Source organism: Petromyzon marinus, chromosome 8 (genome assembly GCF_048934315.1).
Source record: "Petromyzon marinus isolate PM22_M1 ecotype Great Lakes invasive population chromosome 8, UKy_Petmar_22M1.pri1.0, whole genome shotgun sequence".
Taxonomy (NCBI): Eukaryota; Metazoa; Chordata; class Hyperoartia; order Petromyzontiformes; family Petromyzontidae; genus Petromyzon; species Petromyzon marinus.
In genome coordinates this window covers 19,175,030-19,188,923 of record NC_133674.1, presented here as the reverse complement: position 1 = coordinate 19,188,923, position 13,894 = coordinate 19,175,030, and the positions used below count along the sequence as shown (strand labels likewise).

General features: G+C 49.5%; 1 protein-coding gene across 2 annotated transcripts in view; it reads right to left on the bottom strand.

Moving 5' to 3' along the window:
* Nucleotides 1–438: 438 nt before the first annotated feature.
* Nucleotides 439–13,894, bottom strand: part of DDX46 (DEAD-box helicase 46) — a 34,074-nt gene continuing 20,618 nt past the window's right edge. For both annotated transcript variants that reach the window (XM_032950034.1, XM_032950035.2), the window contains exons 15-23: nt 10,670–10,832; nt 9,982–10,175; nt 8,786–8,923; nt 7,431–7,580; nt 6,681–6,860; nt 4,310–4,534; nt 3,346–3,490; nt 2,007–2,080; nt 439–840 (exon numbers count right to left, since the gene is read on the bottom strand). In XM_032950034.1, the coding sequence (XP_032805925.1) occupies nt 793–840; nt 2,007–2,080; nt 3,346–3,490; nt 4,310–4,534; nt 6,681–6,860; nt 7,431–7,580; nt 8,786–8,923; nt 9,982–10,175; nt 10,670–10,832 (1,317 nt within the window). In that variant the 3' untranslated portion in view covers nt 439–792. The remainder of the gene's footprint in view (nt 841–2,006; nt 2,081–3,345; nt 3,491–4,309; nt 4,535–6,680; nt 6,861–7,430; nt 7,581–8,785; nt 8,924–9,981; nt 10,176–10,669; nt 10,833–13,894) is intronic.

Below are 13,894 nucleotides of genomic sequence, written 5' to 3'. Positions count from 1 at the left end.
ATGATGAGCAGCTTAAGACAAATGCATGAAATCGTGCGAGAATCGACGTTTGTCAATCCAAATTCTCACGTCGTGAGAATTTTATTTGATTTTATTGTTATATTTTTATTACTTTGTTTCCATTCTACATGACTTTACCAAAAGAACCAAGACCATTTTACGTAATGGGATCACGTCACCTGTGCAGCCACAGGAGGCAACTATCATTCACCAGAATGAAACAAAACGCATTCTTGAGTTAAATAATAATAATCCTGAGTTGTGACAATTCGTCAAACTACTTGGGAGGGTTGAATTCGTAGAAAAACAAAAGCATTCTCAAATAATCTTATTGATCAGAATGCGATTAACTCTAAAAACATTTTTCACAACCATTTTTTTTACAAACAGCAGCAATCTTAACAAAAGCAGAAAAAAAGCACTAAAGCCACGATGGTCCAAGATTGAAAAAAAACCTTTATTTGACACGTGATACAACATATTTTTGAAGCAATTTACCATGTGATGAAATTCCAGCTACTTGTACGAGATAAACGGCAAGAGAAGCGTGCCGATGGATGGATTCTCCACAAATGAATAAAACTAAAAAGAACGTCGACCAAAATTGCCCAGGGCGAACGAACATCCGACGGACTGCAGAGACACCCATTTGACGAGCCCGTCTGCACAGAACGATATATAAAATCCCGCAGGCGCGAACGCGACGTGAGAGCGTCGCAGGGTCCCCGCATGCGCCACCTTCCACTGAAAAACCGGCACCAGCTTGGCCCAACGTCGGTTTCTCTGCTCGGCTCACAGAACCTTGTAGCGTGACTTGTTGATCGGCTGGTACGAGTTTTGCTGCAAGGGAAGAGAAGACGAAGAAGTTTATCGTCACGCTGGCGCATTGACATTACCGCGAAGCTGCTTTTTTTCGTTTTGGTATGTTGTTCTTCGCCGCATCTCCGCTTAGCATGGTTGGCTACGTACGGTGCGAAAGACGTTCAACATACATACAAGCAAAGGCTCTTGTGACATCAGCTTCAGTCTCTTTTTACTTTACCAGGAAAAGTCCAGTGGCTTTGCATTTGGGAAATTGGCCAATTCCTTTCAACTATCTTTCCCACCAATCACATTCGCACTGTGCTACCGTCGTCTTGTCACAAGACATTCCCATTTGGAATTCTCACAGCAAGCAAGTGTACCACCCTGTGTTACAGATGACTCCAGAAGAAAGTAGTCATGGGAAAGTAACTATTTGGAATGTGCTTCAAAAGGATTATGAACACCTTTGGCATGCCCTGCAAGGAGTGTTCAACATTACACGCTAATCAAAGAAAAAAAATGAAAGCCGGAATATGCCAAATGAAGTGAAAAGTAATATTTCTAGTTTTTGTTATTTTGATAATTTATTGGGACCATCAAGTCACCACATATATAGCACGTAAGATTCCGGTTGTGTAATCATGGGTCACTGTCCAGATTTGAACTCAAAATCTCAGCAGTGCGGGCTCAGTGCTTTGAGCCAGCAATAGGCCACGTGAGTCACCTGGTCACCCCCTGCTCAAATCCTGAAGGAGTGCTTCCTATGGTGGAGAAATCCCACGCCTATGAAGGGGGTATCGCACAAAGGTCCCCACAGATGGGTTCACAAACCAATTCTCTGTGCGGCCACATTGCAGCTCAGCGAATTCGGGAGTTGTACTAATCTGTGTCATCCACCAACCCTTGACTCCAAAGTGTTGGATTACAGGTGTGCCACCCAACACCATCGCATCCGAATACAAAAGTCCAACCTTTATCTTCGTCAAATAATAATTTACAGTGAAGGCTAACGTGTGGCTACATCAGCTTGCTGCAAATCGGGTGTGACCCCTTGCATTTCGTACAAGGAATGGCGTGACCGCCACAGAGAGAATGGTGTGGTGTGCAGAGAGAACGGTGTGTCGTGTGGGCTGGGAATATTGGGTGGCCTGCACGGGGAGAACGGTGTGGCAAGTGTCCACTGTGCAATGCCGCTCTCTCACCAGCCTGATGAGCTCATCCTTGATGAGACGAGTGACCTCAGCCTTGGCTTTCTGCACAGACAACTCGCTGGTGCCTGTGGTGGACACACGCGGCTTGTTAACATCGTGCACGGCAGCAAAAACTCAAACATGGTATAGGTGCGGCTCTGCAATCGCTTGCTCGTGACACTATTGACAAAGGGTGGCATACAAAGCCAACCCCCCTCCCCACAAAAAAATGAATAAAGGAATGCTCAATTACAGGGTGACCATTCAAGCGAGCAGCGTGGCAAACTGCCACAAGCTCGGATTAATTGTGAAGTAGGAGATTAAAACAAAAATCCTCCCTTAATCCCCATCACAACTGTGCCGAGAAGGAACAATTTGTTCAAGTTTGGCATCTAATAAATAAATGATCACGGAATCTTTGAGGATTGTATATATTTGTATTACTATTTAAACCGAGGCCAGAACAAGAGCATTTGGATATCATCAACAATGAATACACAGCAATGAGGTCATGGATCGATTATTTACCACGTCCATGTTGTGGATCTCTTCTGAGCAAGCGTAAGCTTCTTTAGCATTCGCAGAGCTCAGAATTTCACAAGGGCTCTTACACACAAGCCAACATCCACTCTGGCCAAAGGGGATCCTCTTCAAGTGAAAATCAAAGCAGAAACGGTTTGCAGTTGCTGGTGGTAGGAGAGAATAGAATCGCGGTCGTTCCCATGCTCTTGTGAACCTGAGCTTGTGGTGAACACTCACACGTTCAAGTGTGCCTTGGAAGCAAATTGATGATGGAGAAAGTAAAAAAACACGTGTTTTAATATGCATCCCGATGTGTATTCACGGAGAAAATGGGATTACATTTTCAGTGGACGGCAGTGAAAATCTACTGCTGGACCGCGCCATGCATAAAAAAAACATAAAACTGGCTATTGCAATGGTCCTTTGAGGCTCAGTGCTTAAATAATAATGTTAAAGAGCCTCCTTGCTATCTCAGGCATTAGAAGGTGCTTATCTGTATGTGGAGAGCTCTTTCCCATAGCAGCAGGCAACACAGAAGTGTTTACGTATGTTGAACTTCTTTCGCACCGCACGTAGGTAACCGTGCTAATCGCAGGTGCGAGGGAAGGACAACAGACTAAACACAAAAAGCAGTTATAAAGAAATTATTTTTCAATCTGGAAGGCCAGAACCTGCTGACCCCTGCTGATTAGACTCAGAGAATATGAAACCGATCCATATACTTTGGTCCAAGTGGCAGTGTGAATTCCACTTTTTCCAATGCGGAAGGACCAGGCGAGGAGTGCCCTGTGGACAGACGAAGATGACCAGTGCCAGGTGGGCGTCTCACTCTCAATGGCCAGGTAGATCTTGCGTTCTCCGTCAGTCGGCTCTTTGCCCGGAGCGAAGTAGGAGCCACGGATTGTGATGGCGGCCTCCGAGTATTCGCTGATCTGTGCCAACGCCTCCTTTGAGGTCACCTTCCAGCGAGCCGTCTGCAAAACACAAATTGCAACCGCGCGCACAATCGGCCGACACACACGAGTGTTTATGCATAGAAATAGGCACTTAATGATTTATTGAATCATGAAATGTGTGTTATGAGTGTGCGTGTGTTTCGCAATTAACCGCATGTGTCCGAGTTTACACGCTGTAATACAAGTGTGTATTACAGCGTGTATGTTTTTAGCAAGTGTATGTCAGACCTGCGGTTAATTACAGCTGTCATTGTGTAATTCCTTATTAATCGAAATCACGATGCAATTTTAATTTCAGCTGACAAAGCTGCTTTAATTGCATTTATAATTGACCCCTGGTCTAGTATGTATGTGTACGAGTGTGTATGTATGTGTACGAGCGTGTATGTCTGCCACTGTGCGTGCACGTGTAAGAGAATATGCATATTAAACGTATTTTTGCAAATGTTTGTGTGTGTATAAAAACATGCATGTACGAGAATGTGAATAAGCATATGCGTGAATATGCGCATGAGTGTATATGTGTGTGCGACTATGTGTATATAAGTATATGTACAAAGGATGTGAATATTTGGGTGGGTGCGTGCGTACGAGCATGTAAATACGAGAATGTGTGCCTGTATAGTTGGAATTTGCACGTCCCCGTGGTGGAGTGGGGACTTGTCTCTGGGTCCTCCGGTTTTTCCCTCCACATTCAGAATCAACATGGCTGCTACAAGCCACTACGTTGAGCTATCATGTGTGGCCAGGTTGCTTCTGAAAAAAAGAGCTAAAAAAAAACCCAGCTCAGTGGGCCTTACCTGGCAAAAATAGAAATGTTTTTGTTTTTTTAGTTACCTGCGGGAAGTCGTTGATCTCGAGCTCCTCCTCGTAGCGCCGCACCTTGTCCGCCTGCTTCTCCTGCTCCACGCGCTCCTCCTCTAGCAGCTTCTCGGCGGGCACGTAGTTGAGCTTGGCGTTGATCTTCTCTGCCAGCTGCTCAGCGATCGACTTGGCCGACACCAAGGGCACGTTCATGGTGCCGCCTCGCATGATGCTGTTGGTCGCCTGCTGGATCACGTCCTGTAGGAGGGGGCGGGCGGGCGCGCGTGGCCAGAGCACGCGAGTGGACGTTCACCGCCGCACCGAGTTATTCGTCGCCGTCCAGATTTTCCAAATCACTGGCAAATTTAGTGAATTGGGGGAAAAAAAAGGCACACGGCAACACCGCCCTCTACTGGTACTCATGCCCATCTTGTGCCGCACAGGGACAGCTGCCCCCGGGGGGTCCCCCTCGGCTAGACTGGAGCAGGGCATTCGATTGTATGACATGAGATGTAACGTGAGGCGCTTGCTTTGAGGCTGCCGGGACATTTAAGCACCCTATAAATGCACGTCCCTTCAGGGATTATTTTCCCATTGAATATTTTCCCGATGGCTGGTAGGGAGTGAGGGAATATTTTCTTGATCGCCAACCCAGTCAGACATTGCTGATATTATGCCCTGGTCAAATTTCACGGTGTGATATTCGATTTAATAATCAAATGTTTTACATCTTGTATTCACCAAATGCTTTTAAGTATTTTCTTTTTTTTCGCCAGTCCTATTGCTTAGAAACCGCACGAGTAATCATGTTCTATAAAACATCCAAAGTGAAACACTCCCAAAGTTTATATCGATTGCGACAGGAATCTAAGATAATAGTTAAATACATTTTGCGCAACACATCCTGGCCCTTAACGAGGTGGTAGTCGCTGGGACCAGTTCTGATGTTGACTGCGATGGACACACAGCCATGTCCAGGAATTGGCCCGAGGTAGCCAGGATATGGTGCAGTGCTACCCACGTTCACTTACACGCACTCACAAGTACAGTAAACAACAACCGCCGTTTGCCACTTTACTGGTGGTGACGTCACCATAACGCTTGTGCCAGGCTAGGTGCACCTTGAGGCCACGTGAACTGTTGAAGGCTCGCTGGCAGGAGGTCACGGTATAGTACAAACACATACACACGAGTGCATGTACAGAGACGATGATTCCCCTATCAGACTGGGCATTGTTAAACCTTGCCGCTGGGTCAAACTGTGCAAGCGAGACAGCTGCCATTGAGAGGCGCTGCACATGGGGGCGTGGGTGAGTCGGGGGAGAGACGGCACCACGCCAGGCATCTCTCCGACCCCCGCCACCATCCCCCCCAGTGCTGACACGCCAGGTGCTCGTTTAAAAGGTGCAATATAAATCGCACAGTTCTCAATCCCGTAGATTTACAACTATGATGTGCATCCCAGGCTGCCAGGGATGAATTTGAAGCCGTCTAAATGAGATACCATCGAGGCGCGTACTATACGTAAGCAAGAAGAGGTATCGGTGTTTTTGTGTTGTATCTCCCTTGAAGTCAGAGGACGAATTATCGCATTGCTACATATTGGCCATGAAGCGCACGGCGAGCAATCGAAACCCAGAGTCGGCCCCGACTGCACTGCAGTGAACCAGCTGTTCCCGACAGAGCGCATGCTGACAAATGCTTGTGCATGGCACTGCGTTGAATGCAATAACCGCACAGAGTGAAGTAGGCTGTAAAATCACCGGGCTGCCAAACCCAGCCAAAGTGCAATGGGTGTAACACGTCAAAGGCTTTATTTAACGGGGGGCCTGTGCTGTAGCGCAGTGGTAGATGTCATCGTCTCGGGGGCCTAAGTGGCAATATTTATAGGCGCTAGCGAGTGGAAACACTTGCCAATGGCATTTTCCGCCCACGTGAACGCGCATGAGATGTGCACGGCACCGCCAATGATAGTGGAAACAAAGCAGAGCGATGCGGGAAGAAGGCGAGTGTGTGCGTGCCTGTGCTCTTGTTCATGTATACAAAGACAAAGATTCCTACCCCCCCACCCCCCGCATAGCGATACAGACTGTTAGAGACAAGTGTTGTTAGCGAGCGGCGATGGAGGCCGGCAGGGCACACCAAGGGGGTGGTGTGGCCTAACACCACGTGCGGCCGACTTTTTATTTTTCAGTGATGATGTTTAAGCACTCCACTAGGTACTCATTTGAGGCCGATATGACCCCAGGGGAGGCCCAGGGCAATTCCCGAAGTCTCTATCCACTGACGTTAACCGTGGCCGAGAATCGAACTCAGATTGCTGGGCTCGTGGCCTAAAGCTCGAGAACCACTAAGCCACTGCTACGCGCACATAACACACGACACCCGCCAGCCACGCACGTACCATGGCCTCTGTGCCTAGGTTGCGCTGAGAGTTGATCTTGGACGCGAGCCTCTTGGCGATCTCCAGCTTCTGAGCGTTGCTCCCGGATGGCATCATTATGCCGGTGGAGGAAGCTCCGTGCGCATTCACGTCCTTCACGATCTTCTTCGAGCGGAACATGTTCTCGATCTGCTGGTCGATCTGTAAACGCAACGAGCCAGCAAAAAAGAAAAGCAAAGCCAAGCCGGTGTCATTTCAAATTGACGAGGTTCGCTGAAAGAACCGATGCTCCGCCACCGACCCTCCTGACCTAAACAGCAGGACGAGAAGAGGAGTGCCCGGCACTTATTTTAATATTTGAACTTCTGTCGTACTGTACGTAAGCAACTGTGCTAATCGGAGGTGCGGGGGAAGGACAACTAAATACAACAATCAGTTATAGAGAGATGAGTTTTCAATCTACAGAGCGTTCTAGATGGCCACAGAAAGCGTGCGATGCAGTGATCGTCTTTGTTCGATGGTTTTGTGCACCACACCAGGCACTCGGGGAGGGAGGGGGGTTCAACGCGTCTGCGCTAGCTGTCTGGAACTCGCTCAGCTGGGGGGTGGGTTGCCGCCTTCAGGTGAACAGTCCACCGCAGCTCCCGACTAGGGTCACGAAAAACCAGCGAAGGGCCTTGTAACCAGTGAAGAGCCTTGGAATCTTCGGAATCACGTCGCTGTGTCAACGTGGATTGTCATTACAATACAATAATCATCACAATGACTCACGTCTCCGGACCCCTCCTCCTCGTCCGAGTCGTGCATCCCCAGCGCCACCTTCTGCAGCTTCTTGCGCTCGTTGACGAGCGAGTGCTCCGTCTCGTCAAACTTGAAGCCCTTGCCCGAGAAGCCGCTGCTCTTCCTCATCGTTTTGCCCTCCTGTAGAGTCGGGGGAGGTGAGGATGACGGTTTTTACGGTACTCGCAACAATGCAATGGGAAGTCCAATTTGGACTTAAACAAAATATAAATGTGACTGTATTTCCAAGTGCCTTAAGATGTACTGCATGGGAGGTATGGTATCAAATATAAATTATTAGACGGTGGGCCTAGTTATTTTTTAGAGGCAGTCAGTAATAGGACAAGAAGATGGAAGTTATTGAGCCTGGAGTTGAACACGGGGGTAAGTAGTCAACAGCACGGATGGCTGGGGGAAGGGAGTTCCAGACAATGGGGGTTTTGACAGAAACCCTTGGTTGTTGGAGCGAAGATTGGGTGGAGGGGGAGTGGTGAGAGATGAGAGGGAAGAGGTAACCAGAGGCGAGTCCACGGTGGATCTTGAAGAGTGCGTGCGATCTTGAAGTGGAATATGGGAAAAGCAGAAGTATAAAACACTGCAAATTATGAAGAACAATGTTCAATATGTAAGTCATGCAAGTGACATCAAACAACGTTCACAAAATTGTTTATATATGCGTATTCTTGGTTCTTTCGGTAAAGTCACGTAGAAGGTAAACAATAAAATAATAAAAATATAAAACAATAAAATTCTCACGACGTTTCGACTGCAACACAAGCAATCATCACCAGGTGTGAAAAGCACAACAAGAAAATTTGTGGTTTTCACACCTGATGAGGATTGCTTGTGTTGCAGTTGAAACGTCGTGAGAATTTTATTGTTTTATATTTTTATTATTTTATTGTTTCCCTTCTACGTGACTTTACCGAAAGAACCAAGAATATGAATTCCTGCAGTCACGAAAGCTTTAAATCAAAAAATATATGCGTAGTTAAATGTGTTTTATACATTCATGATTGGATTGAAACCGCTGCACGACCCAGTTCCATTATTTATTTTTAATTCTGACGTAACTGACGCTGCTGTGCATCCTATTCTTGGGTGTGCATTCCACTGTAGCATTGCCCAAGTGCTCTCTGGATTGAATAGGAGACGAATTGAGCCTTGCAAAGGCAGAGAAGATGTTGATGATCATGACATGTCCATGACATATGTGAAAAAACCAGCTTCAATAGCTCATCGGATTCCTCCAGTCTAAATAAAGAGTCTGACAACAACGATGAGTAATCCATCCCCATCACTGGTGCCGCACGCTCACGTTTTGACGAACGCAAGCAGAAACTTACGGCCTTCTGCTTCTCCCTGAATTCGGTCCAAAGCCTCTCGAGGTCGGGCGGGAGGGGCGTGCCGGACAGCTCCAGGGCTTTGATGATGTCCCCCGAGTATCGCTCCTGCTCACTCGTGATGAACGTGTACGAGTATCCCTGCGGAACGGTGGAAAGGTGGTGGGGGGAGAGGACTCATCAATCATATCAGCCCCTCATGACAGCAAAAAACCGCACGTTAACGTGCTAAGCAACTTTCACACATTGCGGAATTGCGGGCTGAGTGACGGTGTCGCAGCGTGGTAGGTGTGGGGCCCTGGTGGAAAGAATGCAATGCCCCCCCCCCCCCCCCCCCCGGTCCAATTTAAACCCTCCCCTCTTCGTAGCTCGGCACCTGGGCCCGATTGGGCCACAAAGCCCTGGTGATAGCTGCACGACAGCTGCAGAGTGAGATCTGTCACGGTTTGTAAGTGTTTAAATGGAAATCAAATAATATTACCGCACCGACCAGCGTGGTCAAGTATGGACAAACAGCCCCCATGACTGACAATGCTGTGAAGGGGTCTTCTAATAGCAGCTGGCTGACAAAGGTTTGGAAAGTATTCTTGCTTCAATTATTATTAAGCAGCTTCGTGGACAGTTGGGCTATAAACGTTGTCCCCTCGAATCTCTTGAGCCCAATTGACAACCGACTGTCCACTAGTGCGGGACGACATTGATACTGTGTGTATGTAGAACTTATTTCGTACCGTATGTAGCCAACCGTGATAATCGGAGGTGCAGGGGAAGGACAACAAACTGGAAGTAGGAGCTGTTATATAAATCTATATGAGATAGATAACAGTGGCACGAGCGACATAATATGAACTTATTTTTTTATTTTACCAGCTAAGGCCCACTGAGTTATATGGCTCTTTTTCAGAAGTGACCTGGTCACGAATGATAGCTCAACAAAGTGGCTTATCGCGTGGAAAATTAAGGCAGCCAAATACTCTAAAACGCATGTTTCTAAATGTGGAGGGAAAAACCGGAGGACCCGGAGAAGATTCCACACGACCACGGGGAGAGAGACGTGCAAACTACAAATATACAGCAGGCGTCAGGGTCGGAATGGAACCCAAGGCCACCTGTCTACCAGGCGAGGTAGTTAACATCTTGCCACCGTGCCGATGCAGATGAAGCGAATGCGATCTCGGCCGATCATTATCGGTGTCCACCTTGTTGCCAGCGCGGCCCGTGCGGCCCACGCGGTGCACGTAGTCCTCGTAGTGGTTGGGGCAGTCGTAGTTGACCACCATGATCAGATGCTTGACGTCAAGGCCCCGCGCCGCCACCGACGTGGCAACCATCAGGCGGCACACGCCCGACTTGAAGTCGTTGATGATGCTGTCGCGGTCGTACTGGTCGATGCCTGTGCGGAGAGGGGGGGCGGTTGGAGAGACACAGGGGAGAGAGACAGTCAGCGTCTATGACCAAATCACCCCAAGTGAATGGGTGGTCTGGTAGGCTTGGGCTGCATGTTGGCCAGGACATGGCAGTATGGCAGTTGTTGATTAATCATATTCAGTGATACCCCTTCATATGTCATTAAAAGTATACTTATTATTACAATAATTTCCTGCCCATTATATATGAATGCCGATATAATCAATGAAAATCTACCTTGGGGTTTGATTGGATCATACTTCAGCACGACGGTGAGTGCAGATTGGCAAAGGTTTGGGTCCGTGACCGGTGTTAGCTGTGGCAAGGAATTGATTTCAGGTGGTTTCGATTCATAGCGCAGTGCGCTAACCAGCGCCCCACCCTTACTTTTGATCAAATCAACACAGGAAGTCGCGACAACGAAGGACGCAATAGGACGAGCACACAGAAATGTAACACCACGTGTGCAGCACCGCTCACCTCCATGCAGTGACAAGCAAGGGTAGGACGCCTTCATGAGGTCCTTGAGCAATGTGTCGGCGTGCTCCTGCTTATCCACAAACACGATGACAGCCCCCTTCTCCTGGTACAGGCCCAGCAGCTCCAGCAGCTTGTAGAACTTGGTGTCCTCCTCGATCACGATCTGTGGTCGACGCGCACGCTCGATCGTGACGGGCTTCCGACATTCAAGCCCAGGCCCTCGGCAGTGCCAGCTCAGTGCTTTTACCACCATCGAGGCACCAACCAAGCAACCAAACTGTAATGACTGTTTTTAGTTACTTGAAAGCCGCTGACAAAAAGCTTTTGAATAATTGTGAACCAAATCACCATCGGTAACGCAGGTCCAAGGGTGGTGAGCGAATGACGTTAGACTAACGGCACCGAGAACTGTTTAGTCAGGAGAAAACGTGAGCTTAATCATGAAAGTGATGTATTGTCAGAGGCTTTAAGAGTGCAAGTACATTCATGTGTACTTTGTATGGGCATTCACAACAACAACAACAACCGCCATTCGCCACTAAGTGGCGGTGACGTCACCACGACGCTTGTGCCAGGCTATGTGCACCCTGAGGCCACGTGAAGTGTCGAACGCCCGCTGGCAGGAGGTCACGGGGCAGACCCAGGTGCCACGGGTCGACTGACTGAGATGACTGGCTGATGCACCACCTGTGCCCCCTACTGTGCCAACCTGCTGTGCTTTAGCCACCCGGCGCTCCGCTCGCTGTTGTGAGCGTCGCTCCTCCGCCCTCCGTTGTTGTTGGAGGGCGACTGCCTCCAACTGCCCAGTAGCATCCTTCACGAGCCTCCTCCACAGAGGCCGATCTTGACACCGCTGGTACCAGTCATCGGCAAGTCCACTCAGCTCCACGTCCTCCTGTACCACATCACTCCATCTCTTCTCTAGCCCGTGCCGCGCCCGCTTAGCCCCCTCAATCCGGCCAAACAAAAGCTGTTTCGGCATGCGGTGGCTGGGCATGCGGGCTACATGACCCAGCCATCGCAGCCTTGCCTGCCGGAGGAGCTCACCGATGGGACCCTGCCCAGATCTTTCAAGGATTTGTGAGCTCCTCACACAATCCAGTCTGGTTAAACCCAGGATGGATCGTAGGCAGGTCAGCCTAAATGTTTCTAACCGGCGAAGATGTTCCATTAGGGGGGTCCACGTTTCGCAAGCGTAGAGAAGGGAGGGAATGACCGTGGCCGAGAAGACCTGAAGCTTAGTGCGGAGCGATAGACCAGGTAGCTTCCACACAGCGTTACGCAACCGATGAAAAGATATTGCCGCTCGACTGATTCGGAGTGAGACCTCTGCTGTTAAACTGGAGCCAGTCATAAGCACACTGCCCAGGTATGGGAAACTCTCCACTCTCTCCACAACTGCCCCATCACCGATTGGGAGTTGTGGGGGTGGAGTGTCCGATGGTACAAAATACCCAGGCAGGTGCTTAGTTTTGGTGGGGCTGATGGTAAGGCCCCACCTCTTAGTGGCACGCTCCAGTCTCAGCAGCAGCGTCTCCAACTCCTCCTCTGACTGAGCAGCTATTACCAAGTCATCAGCATACATAACGTGGTTGAGCAATAGGGAGCCATCCCTTGACCGCACCCGGGCATCGATTAGCCTCCCATTATATCTGTACCATATGGAGATTCCCCCGGTACAGCTATTGAAGGCTTCACGAACTACGTGGTCAAAATAGATGTTAAATAATGTGGGAGCCAGAGGACATCCCTGTCGCACCCCAAGGTGTACAGGGAATGGCTCTGACTCCCGGCCACGTAGTTTTACCCGGGCCCGCTCACCATCATGAAGGTCCTTAATGATCGTGAGCAGAGGGTCAGGTACTCCAAAAGCACGAAGAACGACCCAGAGCCCAGGCCTACTGATGGTATCATAGGCCTTGACCAGGTCAATAAAGCAGAGATGTAGGTCTTGTTGGAATTCCCTACACCTCTGCTGTAGCAGACGGACAGAAAATATGGCATCTGTGCAGGACCGCCCTTTCCTGAAACCGCATTGGGGCTCCGCAAGCCTCTCCTCAGCGTGCCTGGCAAGGCGATGCTGAATAATCCTTGCCAGGACCTTTCCCGGCACACTGAGGAGTGAGATGCCCCTGTAGTTGTTACAGTCTGTGCGGTCCCCCTTCTTAAAAAGGGGGACCACCAGGGCATCCTTCCAATCCTGCGGAACCCGTCCAGTGGTCCAGACTGTTGTTATGATGTCATATAGGGCAGTCTGTGCACAAACGCCACCCTCCCTCAGCATTTCGCTTGGGAGATCATCTCTGCCCGCTGCCTTTCCTGGTCTCAGACTCCGGATCGCCTTCAATACTTCCTCAGCAGATGGCACCTCAGCCAGCCACTCACAGGGGGTGACTTCATCCAATATTTGAGGCACCGCAGCCTCAGCAGGGTCATCCTCACTTTGTGCCACGATGTTTTCCTGGCTGTGGGATTTTCCCTCCCCCAGGACCTCACAGAAATGCTCAGCAAATCTGCGAACCTGTTCCTGGGGGTCGGAAATTGGATCACCGTTTTTTCCCCTAATGATGGTAATAGGTGCGGCGCTGCAGGTTACTTTTTTGATGGAGTTAAATAGCGATTTGTGATCACGGGCCACTGAGGCAGACTCCATCTCCTCAGCAACCCGCGACCACCACCCATCCTTGCAGCGCCTCACGGCTCTCCGAACCTCCGAGCGAAGGCTGCGGTAAGCCTCCTCATTCTCTGACGTGGGATTCTGTAGCCGATGACAGTGGGCCTGTCGCTTTTTCTCAACCATCCTGAACAACTCCTCTGTCATCCAGGGTGTCTGGGGAGGTCTGGACCGCGTACCCAAAGCAGCCATTGCAGCTGCATGAGTCACAGTCCTAAACCTCGCCCATTTACCCTCGACATCAGGAGGAGTCGGGGACGATGCCAATCCCAGCCGCAAGCGATGATGAAATTCTCGCTTGCAACTTTCATCAGATAACTGAGACCAGGCCACTTTAGGTTGGAATGGGGTCCTGGGTGTACACCCACCACCGGAGTGGAAGAATGGCAGGCGCATCTTACAGATGACTAGTCGATGGTCAGAGGGCAGATCAGCTCCACGGTAGGTCCTGGTGTCAAGGACATGGGCTCGCATTCGCTGGTCCGTCACTATGTAGTCCAGCAGATGTTCTTGCTTGGACCCGGCATGCATCCATGATGTTGTGTGGATGC